This window comes from Danio aesculapii, chromosome 6 (genome assembly GCF_903798145.1).
Source record: "Danio aesculapii chromosome 6, fDanAes4.1, whole genome shotgun sequence".
Lineage (NCBI taxonomy): Eukaryota > Metazoa > Chordata > Actinopteri > Cypriniformes > Danionidae > Danio > Danio aesculapii.
Genome location: NC_079440.1, coordinates 9740169 through 9757233, shown reverse-complemented (window position 1 = coordinate 9757233; position 17065 = coordinate 9740169). Strand labels below are relative to the sequence as shown.

The following is a 17065-nucleotide window of genomic DNA, read 5'->3' as shown; positions in this document are numbered from 1 at the left end:
TGCTAAGCTAAGCTAAAAGTGCTCCCACCAGACTCAAAGTTTGGCTGAATGAATTAAAAATGGTAAAACTCATCTGTTTGACTATAGAGGAAATGTATAGTGAGCCTATTTATTAGAAAAAAAAGTGGAGCGTTTAATAATTTCCAGGGCCAAACAAGCAAGGAAAGGGAAAATCTTATGCAGGTTTTGAATACAATCTGAGGGTTAAGCAGAACTAGTCGAACAAACATAAACACAAAAATTTCAATATAAGAATACATGCATGTTTGCATCCTCACCCCAATGTGCAGTTGGCATGGCAAGGTTGGCATTTGTTTTGTCTATTGGGGAACTTATAAATGATGAGTCCGTTTTCCCCCTGAACTCCCTCTGGACAGGAGGACACACAGTACGGGCCGTCCTGCAGATGAGCACACGCCTTACACTCATCAGAGCCCTGCGGGACCAGAGAGACGGGGTGTTGGTCAATAAATCAAACAAAAACTGCAAACAGACAGCAGCTCTCCATCAGAGGACAGTGTGTTACCGGTCCTTTGCAGGTGTCTCCGCTGTCCTGAAGCGCACACTCCTGATGACAAGCCATACACTCGTTTTTAGGGCCCGCAAACTCACGCTGTTCACTGTGAAGAGCAGGACAGAGGATTCAGACAGCACCACATCATAACACCACATCACACACACGCTGGAGATGGGGATAATTACACATGTCTGTCTTTGTGAGAAAAGTGACTTTACTTGAAGGGGGTGTCCATATGAAGCCTTTATAATCATGACATGACATTGTCATTGTTATGACAACTTCATTTATTCATTCGTTCATTTTCTTAGTCTCTATTTCAGAGGTCAACTATTCTGGCATATGTTTTACAAAGCGGATGCCCTTCCAGCCACAACCAAGTACTGGGAAACACCCATACACACCCACACTTTATTCAATTCACCTATACTGCATGTCTTTGGACTGTGGGGAAAACCGGAGCACCTGGAGGAAACCCAACACGGGCAGAACAGGCAAACTCCACACAAAAATGCCAACTGACCCAGCCGAGACTTGAACCAACGTCCTTCTTGCTGTGAGGCGACCGTTATAACAACTTGATTTAACCAAATGTGCCATAACTTGTCAGTCTTTATCACGACAACTTGACATTATCAAGACAGCATTATTTGTCATGAGGTTATTATAATTGTGTCATGAGTTTTATAAAAGTGTCACTATTATTTTTCTTGACCTCAAGTATACTGTGGTAAAATTTAGTATGTCATTAAATATTAATGATGCTGTTATAAAATGATTTGACATGAGTATTGATCATGTTAATGAGAAATTTTAATGACAAATTAATTTTGTTACACTGAAAAAAGTGATCAGAAATAGATTTTTGACACAATTATTCAATTCAATTCATCTTTATTTCTATAGCGCTTTTACAATGTAGATTGTCAAAGCAGCTTAGCATAGAAGTTCTAGTAAATTGAACCCGTGTTAGTCCAGTTTTCAGAGTTGAAGTTCAGTTTAGTTCAGTTCAGTGTGGTTTAATTTGCACTGCTGACAGTCCAAACTCTAAAGAGCAAATCCATCGATGTGCAGCTCCACAATTACCATTATAATGTCTTCATGTCAATCATATTCATGACACGTTTTGTTGTCTTGGTGATGTCAAGTTGTCATGACAAAAACATCTCAAACAATGTCATCTTTGCATTTAAAATGACAAAAGACACTTAATGACAGTTGTCATAAGCACGCATAAAAAATACCTTCATATTTATGACATGTGTCAATATAAAGGTTTCATCACAGTCTTATGAACACCTCCTTCAAGAAAAGTGTTACGGAAATCTCTTACGTTCACTGTGACTGCATTTGATTGATCAAAAAAGGAAAATATTGCGGTTTAATATAATGGTGGCGGGGTAACACGGTGGCTCACAGTTGCCTCACAGCAAGAAGGCCGCTGTTTTAAGTCCCGGCTTGGTCAGTTGACATTTCTGTGTGGAGTTTGCATGTTCTCCCCGTGTTTGTGTGGGTTTTCTCCGGGTGCTCTGGTTTCCCCCACAGTTCAAAGACATGCGGTACAGGTGAATTGAATAAACTAAATTGCCTGTAGTGTATGTGTGTGAATGAGAGTGTATGGGTGTTTTCCAGTACTGGTTGTGGCTGGAGGGGCTTTTGCTGTGCAAAACATGTGCTGGATAAGTTGGCGGTTCATTCCGCTGTGGCGACCCCAGATTAATAAAGGGACTAAGCCGAAAAAAAATGAATGAATGAATAATAAAAACTTTTGTTTGATGAGCCTCAAATCAGCATATTAGAGAAATTCGTGAAGGATATAGCCAGACTGAATTATTCTGAAAATTGTTCTCATAAAATTCACACGATTTGTTCAAATAGGAAAATTGATAAATAAGTATTTTACACATACTTTTAAATGTCAGTGTTTGTCTAACTTTTTAATGCAATAAAACAAATCAAAAATAAATACTTATAAATACTAATAAATACTAAAATACTTATTGTTCAATTAACTAGTTAGTAATATTAGTGCACCAAATTTTTTGTAAAATATATTTAGCCAATTCCTCATATCTGACACGCATTGGGAACTGAATTTTGTTAACAAACACGAATATGTACACGTATTGATAAGCTTTTTCAAATGAAACTGAACTCTTATGCCAGTTAAAAACCCAGCACAACAATAATCATATAATAATAATTATTTGTTTGTAAACATGATTTATTTACTTTGATGATGTTTTATTAGAAACAAAAAGATAAGATTAATACATTTTAAAGCAATCAAATGTTATAAATTCATAGGACTTTAATTAAATTTCATTCATTCCAATGTGATTAATATACAGATAGTTCTCAGATAACATATTCTTATACATTTCACATGATAGGTTCAAAGGTTTCAACAATGAAAGACTGGGAAAAAAGTTTCATATGTAATTTAATTAAAAATAAAGTAAAATAAAAATGGTAAATATAGTAGGATTATAATTTAAAAGTATATAATTTCATTGTAAAATGTAATAAAATAAAAAAAACTTCTTAAAATGTAATAATAGTAAACGTTATTGCTGTTGTTACTGTAAATGCAGCACTGGTGAGCAAAAGAGACTTTTTTGAAGGCATTAAAGAGATAGTTCTCCCAATAATAATTTACTCTCCCTCATGTGGTTTTAAACCTTTATGTGTTTCCTTCATATGTTAAACACTAAAGAAGATATTTTGAAGAATGCTGGTGGCTGGCACCTATTGACTTCCATAGTGGACAAAAAGATGGATCCCAGCAACTAGCATTCTTCAAAATATCTTCTTTTGTCTTCAACAGCAGAAAGAAACAATAGGTTTTGAAAAAAAATAGAATAAGTGATGGCAGACTTTTCATTTTTGGGTGAACTATCCCTTTAAAACACCATTGTTGTCTAATCTACAGAACACACATCAAAAGCACACATTGGGTGTGTCTCAAACCACTCCTTACTTCACTGTCCAGGGTGTTGGCCATTTCTAAGCACCTTTCCAGTGTCAAAATCATTCCAATGTACTGAAACGTTCATCTCAGAAATTCCTACATGCAGTGATTGCTCAATACACAGGAATTGTAAGCTGGTCTGCACAAATGCAGTGCTCTTGTTAGTGTGTGTTGATCTGCTGTCGTTCACTCACCCGGACATGAAGTTGCAGTCTGGTACACATGTTCCCCCTCTTCTGAAGTTCTTGCAGGACAAACACTGATCGGGTCCCGGACCCCAGCAGCCCTCAGAGGAGCACAGAGGATCACACACATGGCCTTCTAACTCTGCGCACACACACAGCCAGAAATCAATACGACATATGGTTTTATAAATGGTCAGCAAGTTAGATTAGCGATCTATTTTATATGACATATTCAGGTGTGCATTATTTTCTAATAATTCAATAGACCAGCATCAATGAGTTTGCTTATAGAATGATTAGAACATGAAAAAACAACGTTCAGATGTTGGTTTTTATTTTGTCTTTCATTAAAAGGCTTATATTTGTTGAATTTATTTCCCCCAAAAATGTCATTTTAGTCTAATATTGGAGGCATACGTTTTAGATAGCAGACATTTAAGAGATTGAGAGAAAGATAGAGAGATAAAGAGACAAAGATTAACCCTAGTGCATCATTTAAAAAAGATCCTAAGATGACAGAAATATCAGTGTCTGTGTCTTTTTGGTGGGATTTTGTTCTCATACTTCAACAGTCTAAAAACTTGACGCTTCTGTGGGTCTCGTCTTTGACCTTTTGCTCTAGTTCTCAATTGGATTCATGTCAGGTGATTGGCTGGGCCATTCTGTCAGCTTTATTTTCTTTTCTGAAACTAATTGAGAGTTTGCTTGGCTGTGTTTGGATCATTGTCTTGCTGAAATGTCCACCCTGGTTTCATCTTCATCAACTGGTAATGTAAGTGTTGGGACTGAACTTCTGAGATTTCTGCTGCTGTCTGGGCTTTCTATGACTTTTTACACCTTTCTTTCTTCATGTGTTCAATATTTTTTCCCTCTGTCATTTCATTTGATTACACATAGCTTATTTTCTAAACTAATTAGTTTTGTTTTCTTTAGATTTATGGATTACTTTGGTTGCTACTGACATCTGGTGAAATTTCAAGTCAACAGCACCTTTAGAAAAATGTTTTCGTAGTAAAGTGATGACGCATTCAATATTCGTAACTGTATATCTTTAACTAGTGGTTCAGACAGCCCATAACTCTCTTCAGAAGTACTCACTGCATTGCTCCTGAGGGCGATTCTCCTTAATGTCCAGTGATTTCTGGCGGCGCAGGGCCCGTGGACCGCTGCCGAACAAACGCGTCCAGTTCACAGTGTGATGATAACAGAGCTGTGTGTTTCCTGTGATGTAGATCCCTCCATCACTGATCCGCTTCAGAGAGCGAAGGCCCAGAGACTTCAGCGTTGGGATCTTCATCACCAAAAGAGAATAACCCCTGAGAGAGAAAGTGGAAATATTACTCAAGCTATATCTCACAAAATTGCCTGCCATGAACTTACTCTAACCCTTTTAAGTTCCCCAAAGAACTAATTGGTTTGCTTCAAACATGTACTTCCATGATGGCTTTATCCACATCATATAAAAAAATAACCTTGCTGGATATCAGGGGTGCGTTTCCGAAAACCATCATAAGCCAACTAAGGTCGCAAGTTCCGTTGTTAAAAACATAGTTCGTTGATTGGTGTTTCCCAAATCCAACAAACATTTGCAAACTGTGTCGTAAACTTGTATGCTTGCAACTATATCCCTAAAGTTGTAGCTAGAGTCATAGTTCCTGGTTGTGTTCTATATCCAGTTATCCCGCTATGCCCTATTCATAGTGGAACGTTCCCTCGAAATGATAAAAAAAAAACATTGAAGCCATCTCTCTTATGTGTAATTTGCTTTTTAAAGTATTTTTTACAGTTCAGTTTGAGCGATCTTCATATTGACAATTGTGCTCCCTTTGTAGTGCACTTTGCAATCATTCATGCAATTTTGAACGCAGCCGAAAGCTATAGGTGACCTATGGAAAGCGGAATCTATGTTATGTCTCCAAAGCTCATGAAAACAAAAACATATAGGTTGCGTTTTGGTTTTAATTTATAGTAGCCTAGGCTAATTGTTAAGAAATTTATATGTACTGTATTGGGCCTATATGCTAGAACATTTCTGCAGTGGTTTGAATGTGTCAAAGTTGTAAAAGTTGGCATAAAAAAACTATATATATTAACAATATATCTCTCTCTATATATATAAAAAAACGCTTGTGCATGTAAAACAAAAGTTATGGGGATTTTCTCTGAAGTAGTTGTTACTCCATCCCATTTAGAGCGTCATTATGAGCATTTTACATTATAACTAATGTGGTTCAAATGATGGATCTGCGAAAAAGCAACTACGGTTTTGGGAAACACTCATCACTACATTGTTCTTTTCCCAAATGATCAACATAGGCTCATTCTGAAAACGTAGCCCTATGTATATTTCTGAAGATCGCAAATTATGTACCCAGAAATACATACGGCTGCATTTCGTCTTTAAAACGAATGCTATGGAGCAGAATGACACCGTTCCTTTTCGCTGATCGCTTACCTCCGCATGGACGGCTTTCCTGCTATTACCAGTTTGTTCGGTGGCTCGCAGCAACCTTGGTGACGCAGAGAGGAGTTGACCGGGTCAATTGGTGCTTTTTAAAACACTATCCGTTGGGTTTAGGGAAGGGTGTGGGTGGGGGTATCGGTCGGTTGGTCAGTCAGTCGACAGCAGCCTTTGATGGATTTACGTGAGAACAGCAGGCGTAAATTGCACTCGCAAGAGAAATTTGAGGTCTGAATAAGCATACACAGTGGCCTCTGATGGATTCTCGAAAACAAAAACAACAACCTCCTGGGACGTATTTAGTGCTCTCCAGAAATGTATATAGGGCTACGTTTTCAGAATGAGCCTGGGTTAAAAACAATGCAGTTAGCCACAAGTTATGTCATTGTTTAGGAAATGCACCCCAGGTGAAATCTTCACTGTAAATGAGTTTATGATCCCCACATCAGTGTTCCCCATGCAAGTTCCCCAACAACCAATCTGAAGCTGAGAAACACCACACCACTGAGCGGATTGGGAAGCAATGACAATTCATGCGAATTGTAAAATTTGAATAAGTTTGCAATATTTATTTATAAAAAGCAGCATAGAGAGAAAATAGAGCAAAAAAATCCAAACCCAATCCTACCTCTTAGAGCTCACTCCTCTGGAGGAACAATAAAAAAGGAGCATGCAAATGAATGTTACGTAACTTCTAGAAACTTTCAAAACAATCAGTTTTCTAAGAAAGCTTGTAGTGATGATTGGCAGTGTAAAACTACAGCTAGAGGTCCGGATGATTCCCTAACATTGTTGAATATTATTGTAAAAAATGTAAACTAGGCATATTTTTGTACCAATTGTATTTGATAATTGAAACACAATATTAGATGAACACATAATCTACAGAAAAAATATTGTCACAGCAAATAACTAATGAAATGTTTAAAACGGCTTAGTATATACATTAAAAACAATGATTAATATATATAAAAAACACAAATATACACATAAAATGACTATAACCTAAAGAAAAATATAAAAAAAAAAGCTAACTCAGAATAAATAATAAAAGTGGATAAATAATACAAAAAAAAAACATAAATAAAATAATACCATAATAAATGACTAGGCCATGTCTATGTACTGTATTTGTTAAGTACTGTATCTACCTGATAGTTTTTGTAATTGTGTGTATAATTTAGCTCACATTTGCACATTGAATTGAATAGAAGTACCAAAAACAGCAAGAACAGTCTGTGTGTGTGTGCTGAAACATCATTTTACTGTTTGTAGCTTTTGGAATGAAAAAGCACAGAGCCTGAACAACAAGGGTTAATCTTTTTACCATGCATGTGTCGAATGCCTGTGTTTGTACATGGAGTAAACCTTGTGGATATGCATTCAACTGTGTGTATATTTTGGCCTTTAATGATCTAAATAGGGGGCTTTTTAAAACTGTCTGTGCAAACATTACTATAACAGGAATGTTTTTTACTTCATGCTTACCTATACAGCGTTCTTCCCTGTATTGTTGCTAGATTGGAGAAAACAGAAAGATCCTCCAGCTCTTCAGGCCAAGATTGAATACTCAGAATGTCTATTAAGCAGACCGAAAGGTGAGTTAGACCGATTCAAGATTTTTATTTCAAGAGTTCACACTTAGATATTGTTTGACAACTGTTAGCAGGTTTGGCATGCTGTCCAGGGAGAGAACCCTGAGCTCGGAGATAGGTGAGCCCAAGGCTCCCGCCTGGTCCATAGAGCATATGAGGGGAGTACGAGATCAGGTGGTTCTCGAGAGCTCCCCGTGGTAAAGGAAGAAAGGAGGAGAAGGGGTGGATGGGGGGTTTCTTCGGAAAACGAAGATAAGAGAGTAGTTTTAGCTAGGCTACTTAAAGTGAGTTGGGGTTAATCTGATTGGCTAACTAGTGAATGTAGATGAGTGGCCAGCTGCAGTCAATCATATCACGTGCTCCTCTCGAAATTAGTTTGTAAAACTTCACTTATCACATACAAATCATATACAACAAGCAAGGATACGTCATGTATGGGGCATTAAAAGTGATACAAAAAGACAACACACACACACACACACACACACACACACACACACACACACACACACACACACACACACACACACAAATACATGTGTTTTTCTTTTGTGGTTTATGAGGACACAAAATTGTATAATAACATAAGTTGTACTCTATTAAGCTGGTTTATGAGGACATGCCTTGTGTCCTTGTAATTCAAAATTCTTAATAATCATGCTTTCTTTTTGACATTGAAAACTTGTCATAGGTTTCCCGTAATGGTTAGTTTTAAAAGTTTAAAGTAGAGTAAGGCCATACAGTAACCATGTTGTACAGTATAAAAAACTTATTTGGACTCTCAGTAGGCGAAATGTACTATATACTGTGAAAACTGCTTATTATATAGCCTTATCCTCACCCTTACCCCTAAACCAAACCCCCACAGGACACAATCTGCATTTTTACACTTTCAAAATTATTCCTTCTGGATGATTTATGAGTCGTTTTCCTCATGGGGACCAAATCAAATTTCCACAAATTTCCTCAAAATTTACTGGTAATGCTATACTTGTGGGGACATTGGGTTCCACACAACATTAGTAATACAAAGTACACACACACACACACACACACACACACACACACACACACACACACACACACACACACACACACACACACACACACACACACACACACACACACACACACACACACACACACACCTGTAATCTCTCGGACAGTGTTAAAGATCTTGAGTTTCTTTGGATCCAGAGCACTGATGTTATTATAACTGTCTCTGTGGAGGGAAGAGAGACATGATGTAAGATGAAGCGTTTTCCGACACCTTTCACTTTGAGCACTGATTTATAAAATTAAATAGTGGTTAGAAAATAATACTGATTAAAAAAGAAAAACTCACATTAAAACATATTTCAGTCTCTCTCTATATGTATCTAACCTTTAGTTTTTTGTCCAACATATGCAACAGTAGATATAAAAGCAGAACTCATTTTTACTCTAATCATTCCAGTCATTATACAGTACATTCTGTTATTTGCTGTAAAAATGAAAATGAAATTACATTGTCTATAAAATGGATCTAACCCTCTTTTCTTTGTGACATTCATTTCAATTTCATTTCATCAAATTACAGCATGTCTGACACTTTCTTCATCAGGCATCTCGCATTTCAGTTCAGTTCATTTCCTCATGCACAGTTTTATTTTCTTTGTTAAAAACTTTGCATAAATGGTTAACTTGTGAAACAAATGAGAGAATATAACATTTTCATGAATTATTATCATCATTTAATATAATTTAATAACATAACCCTTATCTTAAACCTAACAATACTAAGATATAGGCGTTTGATTACAAATGACAATGATCAAATGTTCACATCCAGGTTTAATGTTACAATCTCTCAGTGTTCTTCCACTCACCCTTTAATTCCTGTGACAAGGAAGTGCAGACTGCCCTGAATCTTGGTGCAGTTTATGAAGCTGTCGATGTTCTGTGAATCCACTGTCTGTCTGGAAGCGGTGCCAGTGCCAACACAGGCTGAACACAGAGAAAAACACACAAGCTCAACTCAGCTCTTCGTATGTTAAGCGATAGGTCTATGATAATGATAGGCATAACTTGAGGAATTCAGTAGCCTACATATACTGTAATTGTTGTAGCCTTTATTCGTAATTTCTTTATTTCAATATTCATTACCATTATATTGTTTTCATATTAATACTTTACATTTTTATTTAAGTGTCTTTTTTCATGCTAATAATATTGGAGCTTTTTAATGATGTCCCACACATAGTGATTTAAGTTAAAGTTTAATTATAGATAAAATTATAGATAATTAAAAAAACAATTTCCATACCAACTAGTTAAAATAAAAAATATATATTTGTAAAAAATATATAATAAACAATTAACAAAAAGTAGCAAAAAGTACCAACCAGTAAACTGTAACTCGAAAGTGGCTACAACTCGAACTCCTTACAAAATCTGAATGGTTGGATATCGTATCTAATGTTCAAATATGGGGTGGATGACTTTTTCTTTAAAACTAGAAATGAACCTGCAATATTGGGAGAAATGGATTGTACTTATGCCTTTACACAGTGTAAACTGATCTCTATATTTACATTTACATTACATTTACATTTAGTCATTTAGCAGACGCTTTTATCCAAAAGCAATTTACACAACTATAAGAGCAGCAGTGAACAAGTTCTATAGACAAGTTTCAGGTGTGTAAAGTCTAAGAAGCAAAGTATTAGTAAAGTTTTTTTTTTTTTTTGAGAGAGAGAGAGTACAGTTAGTGGTATAGCCAGAGAGGCAGTTAAGATTAGGAGGGAAAGTGGAGACTAAATAGTTTTTAGTCGTTTCTTGAAGACAGCAAGTGACTCTGCTGTTCTGATGTAGTAAGGGAGTTCATTCCACCAACTGGGCAGATTGAATGTGAGAGTTCGGGAAAGTGATTTCTTCCCTCTTAGGGATGGAACAACGAGGCGACGTTCATTCACAGAACGCAAGTTTCTGGAGGGCACATAAATCTGCAGAAGTGAGAGCAGATACGAAGGAGCAAAGCCAGAGGTCGCTTTGTAAGCAAACATCAGAGCTTTGAATTTGATGCGAGCAGCAACTGGCAGCCAGTGCAAACGGGTGAGTAGTGGAGTATATGTATTTGTTAATGTGACCTGTAAAGAAATATGTGACAACTGTTCATTTAATTTCCGATGTGGTATTGGTTTTTTTTAATGTTTATTTTATCCATTATTTATTTTTTGTATATGTATTTTTTTTCCTTCTTTAAAAAAAGAGAATTAAAAACAAAGAATAAAAAAAGGTTTACTTTTTGTAACTTTGAGGTATGTTTAACAATAGAATTCTATTTCATATTTTGTAATTGCACTTCAATGAATGTAAAATCAATGAATGTTTATTCTTAATTATTTATTTATTTATTTATTTATTTATAAATTATACTATAGTCCATTAAACATTTTTGTTGTTTTTTTTTTGGCAAAATGTCTCCAACTATTTTATCTCAACAAAGGCAAATAGACAAAAAAATAAATAATCCTCAAAGCAGTTTTTAAAGGTTAGTTTAGAGTTTATAAGAAATATTTTGGTTCATGCAACACAAGTTTATGATAACTATAACTAGGTAAAGAAAACAGTGCTCTTACCTTTAGGACAAAGGCCTTCACATTTCTCACACCTTTTCACCCCTGTTTTATCCACCTCCATTTTGTCTGCTGGACAGCTGCTCACACACGAACTGCCATCTACAACAAAGTTAGCTGTAGCACAAGAAAATGAGGCAAATCAGTATAAAACCAACTATTATAAAGTCAACTATTCTACTACAGCCTGGACCATAAGGGTCATAAGGATCCATTTTTGGAAATTGAGATTTGTTTGTTAGTTTTATTATTATTATTTTGTTTATTATTATTATTATTGAGCTGATAGGGGATATGAAAAGATTTACATAAAACACATATACAGGTGCTGGTCATATAATTCAAATATCTTCAAAAAGTGTATTTATTTCACTAATTCCATTCAAGAAGTGAAACTTGTCTAATATATACATTCATTCCACACAGGCTGATATATTTCAAGTCTTTACTTCTTTTAATTTTGATGATTTTGAAGACAACTAATGCAAACCCCAAATTCAGTATCTCAGAAAGTTAGAATATTATCAAAAGATTCAGTATTGAAGACACCTGGTGCCACACTCTAATTAGCCAATGAACTTAAAACACCTGCAAAGGCCTTTAAATGCTCTCTCAGTCTAGTTCTGCAGGCTACACAATCTTGGGTGAGATGGCTGATATGACAGTTGTCCAAAAGACAACCATTGACACCTTGCACAGGGAGGGCAAGACACAAAAGGTCATAGCAAAAGAGGCTGGCCAAGCACATTAATAGAGAGGCGAAGGGAAGGAAAAGATGTGGTAGAATAAAGTGTAGAGTGTAGGGATAACCCCACCCTGGAGAGAATTGTGAAACAAAACCCATTCAAAGATGAGGGGGAGATTTACAAAGAGTGGACTGCAGCTGGAGTCAGTGCTTCAAGAACCACTATGCGCAGACGTATGCAAGAAATGGGTTTTAGCTGTCGCATCCCTTGTGTCAAGCCACTCTTGCACAATAATATTTGTCCATGATAAATCTATTTGAATGATCTATTTAAAAATGTTATTTTATTCTATTGTAAATATTGAGAAAATTACCTTTAAAATTAAATTCTTAGCAATGCATATAACCAATCAACATGCATAAATTAATGAAAAAAAAAAACAAAAGGTCTTTCATTCATTTTCCTTTGGCTTAGTCCCTTTATTCGTCAGGGGTTGCCACAGCAGAATGAACCACCAACTATTCTGGAATATGTTTTACACAGCGGATGTCCTTCCAGCTGCAACCAGTACCGGGAAACACCCATACATTCTCACATGCACACACATACACAACGGCCAATTTAGTTTATTCAATTCACCTACCGCATGTCTCTGGTCTGTGGGGGAAACCAGAGGACCCAGAGGAAATCCACGTGTACAAGGGGAGAACATGCAAACTACACAGAAATGCCAACTGGCCCAACCAGAACCAGCGACCTTCTTGCTGTTAGGTGACAGTGCTAACCACCGTAGTCTAGTGATATCAGGTATAAAAAACCTATACAACATATTTTTGGCTATTCCCACAAATATACCCGTGCAACATAAGATATAAGGTTTTGTGGTCCAGGGTCACATGTAAAATTCAGTTTTGATTGTTGATGCCTTGACTGAAGAAATTTTGACTGAAGAAATACTTACGAGGGCAATGTGACACACACATGGAGCCAAACTGGTATTTGGCGTTAGGATTGGGCTCCATTTTGAATGTCACTTTGTTGTAAATATCAGCCCGTGGACACTGCGATACACACGAGCCCGAGTTGTTGAAGTTTCTGCAGGCCTGCGAATACATAGACGCTCAAGTCAAATTTAGCACTGCTGGATTCATGTTGTTGTGTTGTTGTGTTTCAACATACAAAGCAGTCGGTGTCGAGGGGTCCGGTGCAGCCGCCGGCACACTCATTATGGCAACACTCACTCGGGCTGCGTCCAAAACAGCGCACGTTACATTGTAATGCGCACACTGTTTTAGTCACTGAGAACAACAGAGAAACACAGTAAGATACACATGCATTGTATTGTCGATTAATTACAACTTAACAAGATCTTAATGGGGGCCAAACAAGTTTTATTTGATAGGAAAATTGGCCAAAATTACCATCGTTTTTTTTTTCTTCTTCATATTTTAGTCTGCATTATTGTTTCGTTTATACAGTTGAAGTCCAAATTATTAGCTCTTCTCTGAATTTCTTTTTCAAATATTTCCCAAATGATGTTTAACAGAGCAAAGAGTTTTTCACAGTATTTCCTATTATATTTTTTCTTCTGGAGAAAGTCTTATTTGTTTTATTTCGGCTCGATTAAAAGCAGTTTTTCATTTTTAAAAACCATTTTAGGGTTAACATTATTAGCCCCTTTAAGCGATATTGTTTTCCAATTTTCTACAGAACAAACCATCGTTATACAATCTTGCCTAATTACCCTTACTTGCCTAATTAACCTAGTTAAACCTTTATTGCTCTTTAAGCTGAATACTAGTATCTTAAAATATCTAGTCAAATATTATGTACTGTCATCATGACAAAGATAAAAGAAATCAGTTATTAGAAATGAGTTTTTAAAGCTATTATGTTTAGAAATGTGTTGAAAAAATATCTTCTATCTGTTAAACAGAAATTGGGGAAACAAATATTCAGGAGGGCTAATAACTCTGACTTCAACTATATTTGCGCTGACATTCAAAAATGTGGGGGAGATTCACAAAGAGTGGACTGCAGCTGGAGTCAGTGTTTCAAGAACCACTACGCACAGACGTATGCAAGACATGGGTTTCAGCTGTCGCATTCCTTGTGTCAAGCCACTCTTGCACAATAATATTTGTCCAATAAATCTATTTAAATATTTTATTGTACTCAATTGTAAATATTGGGAAATTTACCTTTAAAATAATTTTCTTTGCAAAGCATATAACCAATCGACATGCATAAAACTAAAGATAAAAACAAAAGGTCTTCATGGAAGATGATCCTTTCTTAATAATCTAGTGATTCATTCATTTTCCTTCGGCTTAGTCCCTTTATTAATCTAAGGTCACCACAGCAGAATGAACCACCAACTATATATGTTTTACACAGCGGATGCCCTTCCAGCAGCAACCGAGTACTGGACACTTAGAAAGAGAGATCAAACATTGATCTGCTTCGTGCTCTGAATGCAACCAGTTCATCTGTTCATTCTCTCAATAAACAAATAAATATATAAATGCAGAATCCTAGCCAACTCGTTCTGTAAGTGCATAATTATTCATTAAAATTTTAATTAAAGCAAAAGTTATTATCTCTTTAGCGATGATGTCTGTGGGTGTACCATTTAATATTAAATTTAAAATTAAATTGCACATTTTGTTTATAAAACCTTTATTTAAATGTCTTATTGCTCATTATCATCAATTAAAATGGCATATGACGGCTATGAAATGAACTGCGAGGAGAGTTTACTGGCGACACTTTACAATAAGGTGTTAGTTATTGAATATGCTAACATGAACAAACAATGAACAATACATTTATTACAGAATTTGTTCATTTGTCAGTTCATGAAAATACAGTTGTTCATGTTAACTAAGGTTAATAGGCATGAATATGGATGTTAATTATGCATTAGTAAATAGATAATAAATTATAAACTATGATTTATGAAAGTTGTGCGAGTATTGTTCATAATTAGTTCATGTTAGTAAATATATTAAATAACATTAACTAATATAACCTTATTGTGAAGTGTTACCAGTAACATCATGCATGACTTGTTTTAACAATGTTGGTCCTTTTAGAAGATTTGACATCTTAAAGTGAACCGCACCAAGAATAAAAAGCAACATTCTAACAATTTTAATCCCTGTTTTAGAAGAAAACATTCGATCTACAGGTGTGAAAGCACCCTAAAAACGGGGGTTTAAACAAACCAGATGTTTGAACTAACCCATTTCATGCACTTTAAGAAAAGATCTAAAGCTTCAATGCATGTTATGATCAGATGAAAGTGTTTTTGAACTTAGAATACATGACCTACTATAACATAGGAGGAGTACTCAAATAAAATCATCTACTTTAAAAATAGCTTAACAGGGATGCTTTAAGCCACATGTTGTACACAGCGGATGCCCTTCCAGCTGCAACCGAGTACTGGACACGTGTGTGTGTGTGTGTGTGTGTGTGTGTGTGTGTGTGTGTGTGTGTGTGTGTGTGTGTGAAACTAAATTGGCCATGGTGTATAGGTTGCGGCTGGAACGGGCATCCACTGCGTGAAACATTTGCTGGAATAGTTGGCGGTTCATCCCGCTGTGGCGACCCCTGATAAACAAGGGACTAAGCTGAAGGAAAATAAATGAATGAATGCGTGTGTGTGTGTGTGTGAGAGTTTCTGGGGACTTACAGATTTGACAGGTGTCATTTCCTGGACCCCAACATGGACCCCCGCAAGACTCATGACAGGGAACTAATCAAAACATCCACAATAATTTAGATTTTTCCTTAAGATCATCAGCCAAAGTAATAGTCTTTCTATTTACTTATCTACACATTCAAAACCAATAGAATAGTCAAATCTTAAAAATGTATTCATACTTTATAAATCTAAATATATAAAACAAATTAAGCAACCTAGAACTCAATAGCTATAAATAAAACTCATACAACAGTTGATTATTTAAATTAAACATTACATATCTCTATCATTAATATGTACTAAAATCTTTGGTCAGTAAGACTTTTTACTCGTATATAAATTTTAGCATCCTTGATGAATAACACAATCAAGAAAGCAACGATGAGTTTTTTGGTGCAAATAAAACTCTTTTTTTTTTCAAGTAAATTCTGTTCACATGATGAAATGTCTAATAGTTTCTATGAAAATATTAAGCAGTTTACAACATTAACAATGAATATACACGTTTCTTGAGAACCGAATCAGCATATTACAATAATTTCTGAAGGATCAAGTGACAATGAAGGCCAGAGTAATGATGCAGATTTGCCTCAGAAATTAAATTAATATATATTTTTAAATAATATATTATTTTGAATGATTTCAAAATGTAATAATATTTCACAAATTCACAAATAAATGCAGCCTTATTGGACATAAGAGATGATTTTAAAAGATTAAGAAATCTTACTGACCGTAAACTTTATAATGAATATGTGAAAATAATAAATGCATGTACTGTTGACCTTATTACCTTCTGGTCCATTGTCTTGTATGATGACTTCTGCTCCACTGTTTTTCACAATGTCTTGCCAGTTAATCTGTGGTGCGTAGCTCAGGAATTTATTCTGGATGATCTGTACGCCACCCTCCAGGATCTCTGTAGAAGAATTTAAGAAATTTAAATGACAATGATTCATTCATTCATTCATTCATTCATTCATTCATTCATTCTTGTTGACCTTCTTGCTGTGAGGCGACAGTGCTAACCACTGAGCCACCGTGCCACCCATGAAATCAAGTGATATTTATCAGTCAAAGTGTACTTTAATATGCTTTAATACATTAAAATTCTTAGTATAAAGCTTATATTAATTCAAATGTGTCCTGCTTTTTCTGAGCAAAAAATAATCACTGTTATCATGATTTATGAAAGACAGCTGCTAAAATGTCATTTAATGTAACAGTGGTTTATTTGCCCCCAAAAATGTCAGGTACGCTGTAGAAAATTAATTTATGTTATATCGATACACATATCGATTAAGTTAACTTAACAAATGTAAGT

At 35.6% G+C, this 17065-nt stretch overlaps 1 protein-coding gene across 2 annotated transcripts in view; it reads right to left on the bottom strand.

Annotated features, from left to right (window-relative positions):
• The window catches only part of erbb3a (erb-b2 receptor tyrosine kinase 3a), a 74894-nt gene that overhangs the window by 21704 nt on the left and 36125 nt on the right, over nt 1-17065 (bottom strand). The window contains exons 4-16 of one of the 2 annotated variants that reach the window (XM_056459420.1): nt 16535-16660; nt 15730-15792; nt 13212-13330; nt 12994-13135; nt 11350-11463; nt 9598-9715; nt 8878-8951; nt 7623-7713; nt 6763-6780; nt 4772-4989; nt 3683-3815; nt 527-620; nt 279-436 (exon numbers count right to left, since the gene is read on the bottom strand). In XM_056459420.1, the coding sequence (XP_056315395.1) occupies nt 279-436; nt 527-620; nt 3683-3815; nt 4772-4989; nt 6763-6780; nt 7623-7713; nt 8878-8951; nt 9598-9715; nt 11350-11463; nt 12994-13135; nt 13212-13330; nt 15730-15792; nt 16535-16660 (1468 nt within the window). The remainder of the gene's footprint in view (nt 1-278; nt 437-526; nt 621-3682; nt 3816-4771; nt 4990-6762; nt 6781-7622; nt 7714-8877; nt 8952-9597; nt 9716-11349; nt 11464-12993; nt 13136-13211; nt 13331-15729; nt 15793-16534; nt 16661-17065) is intronic. The other variant, XM_056459421.1, reaches the window with a different exon arrangement.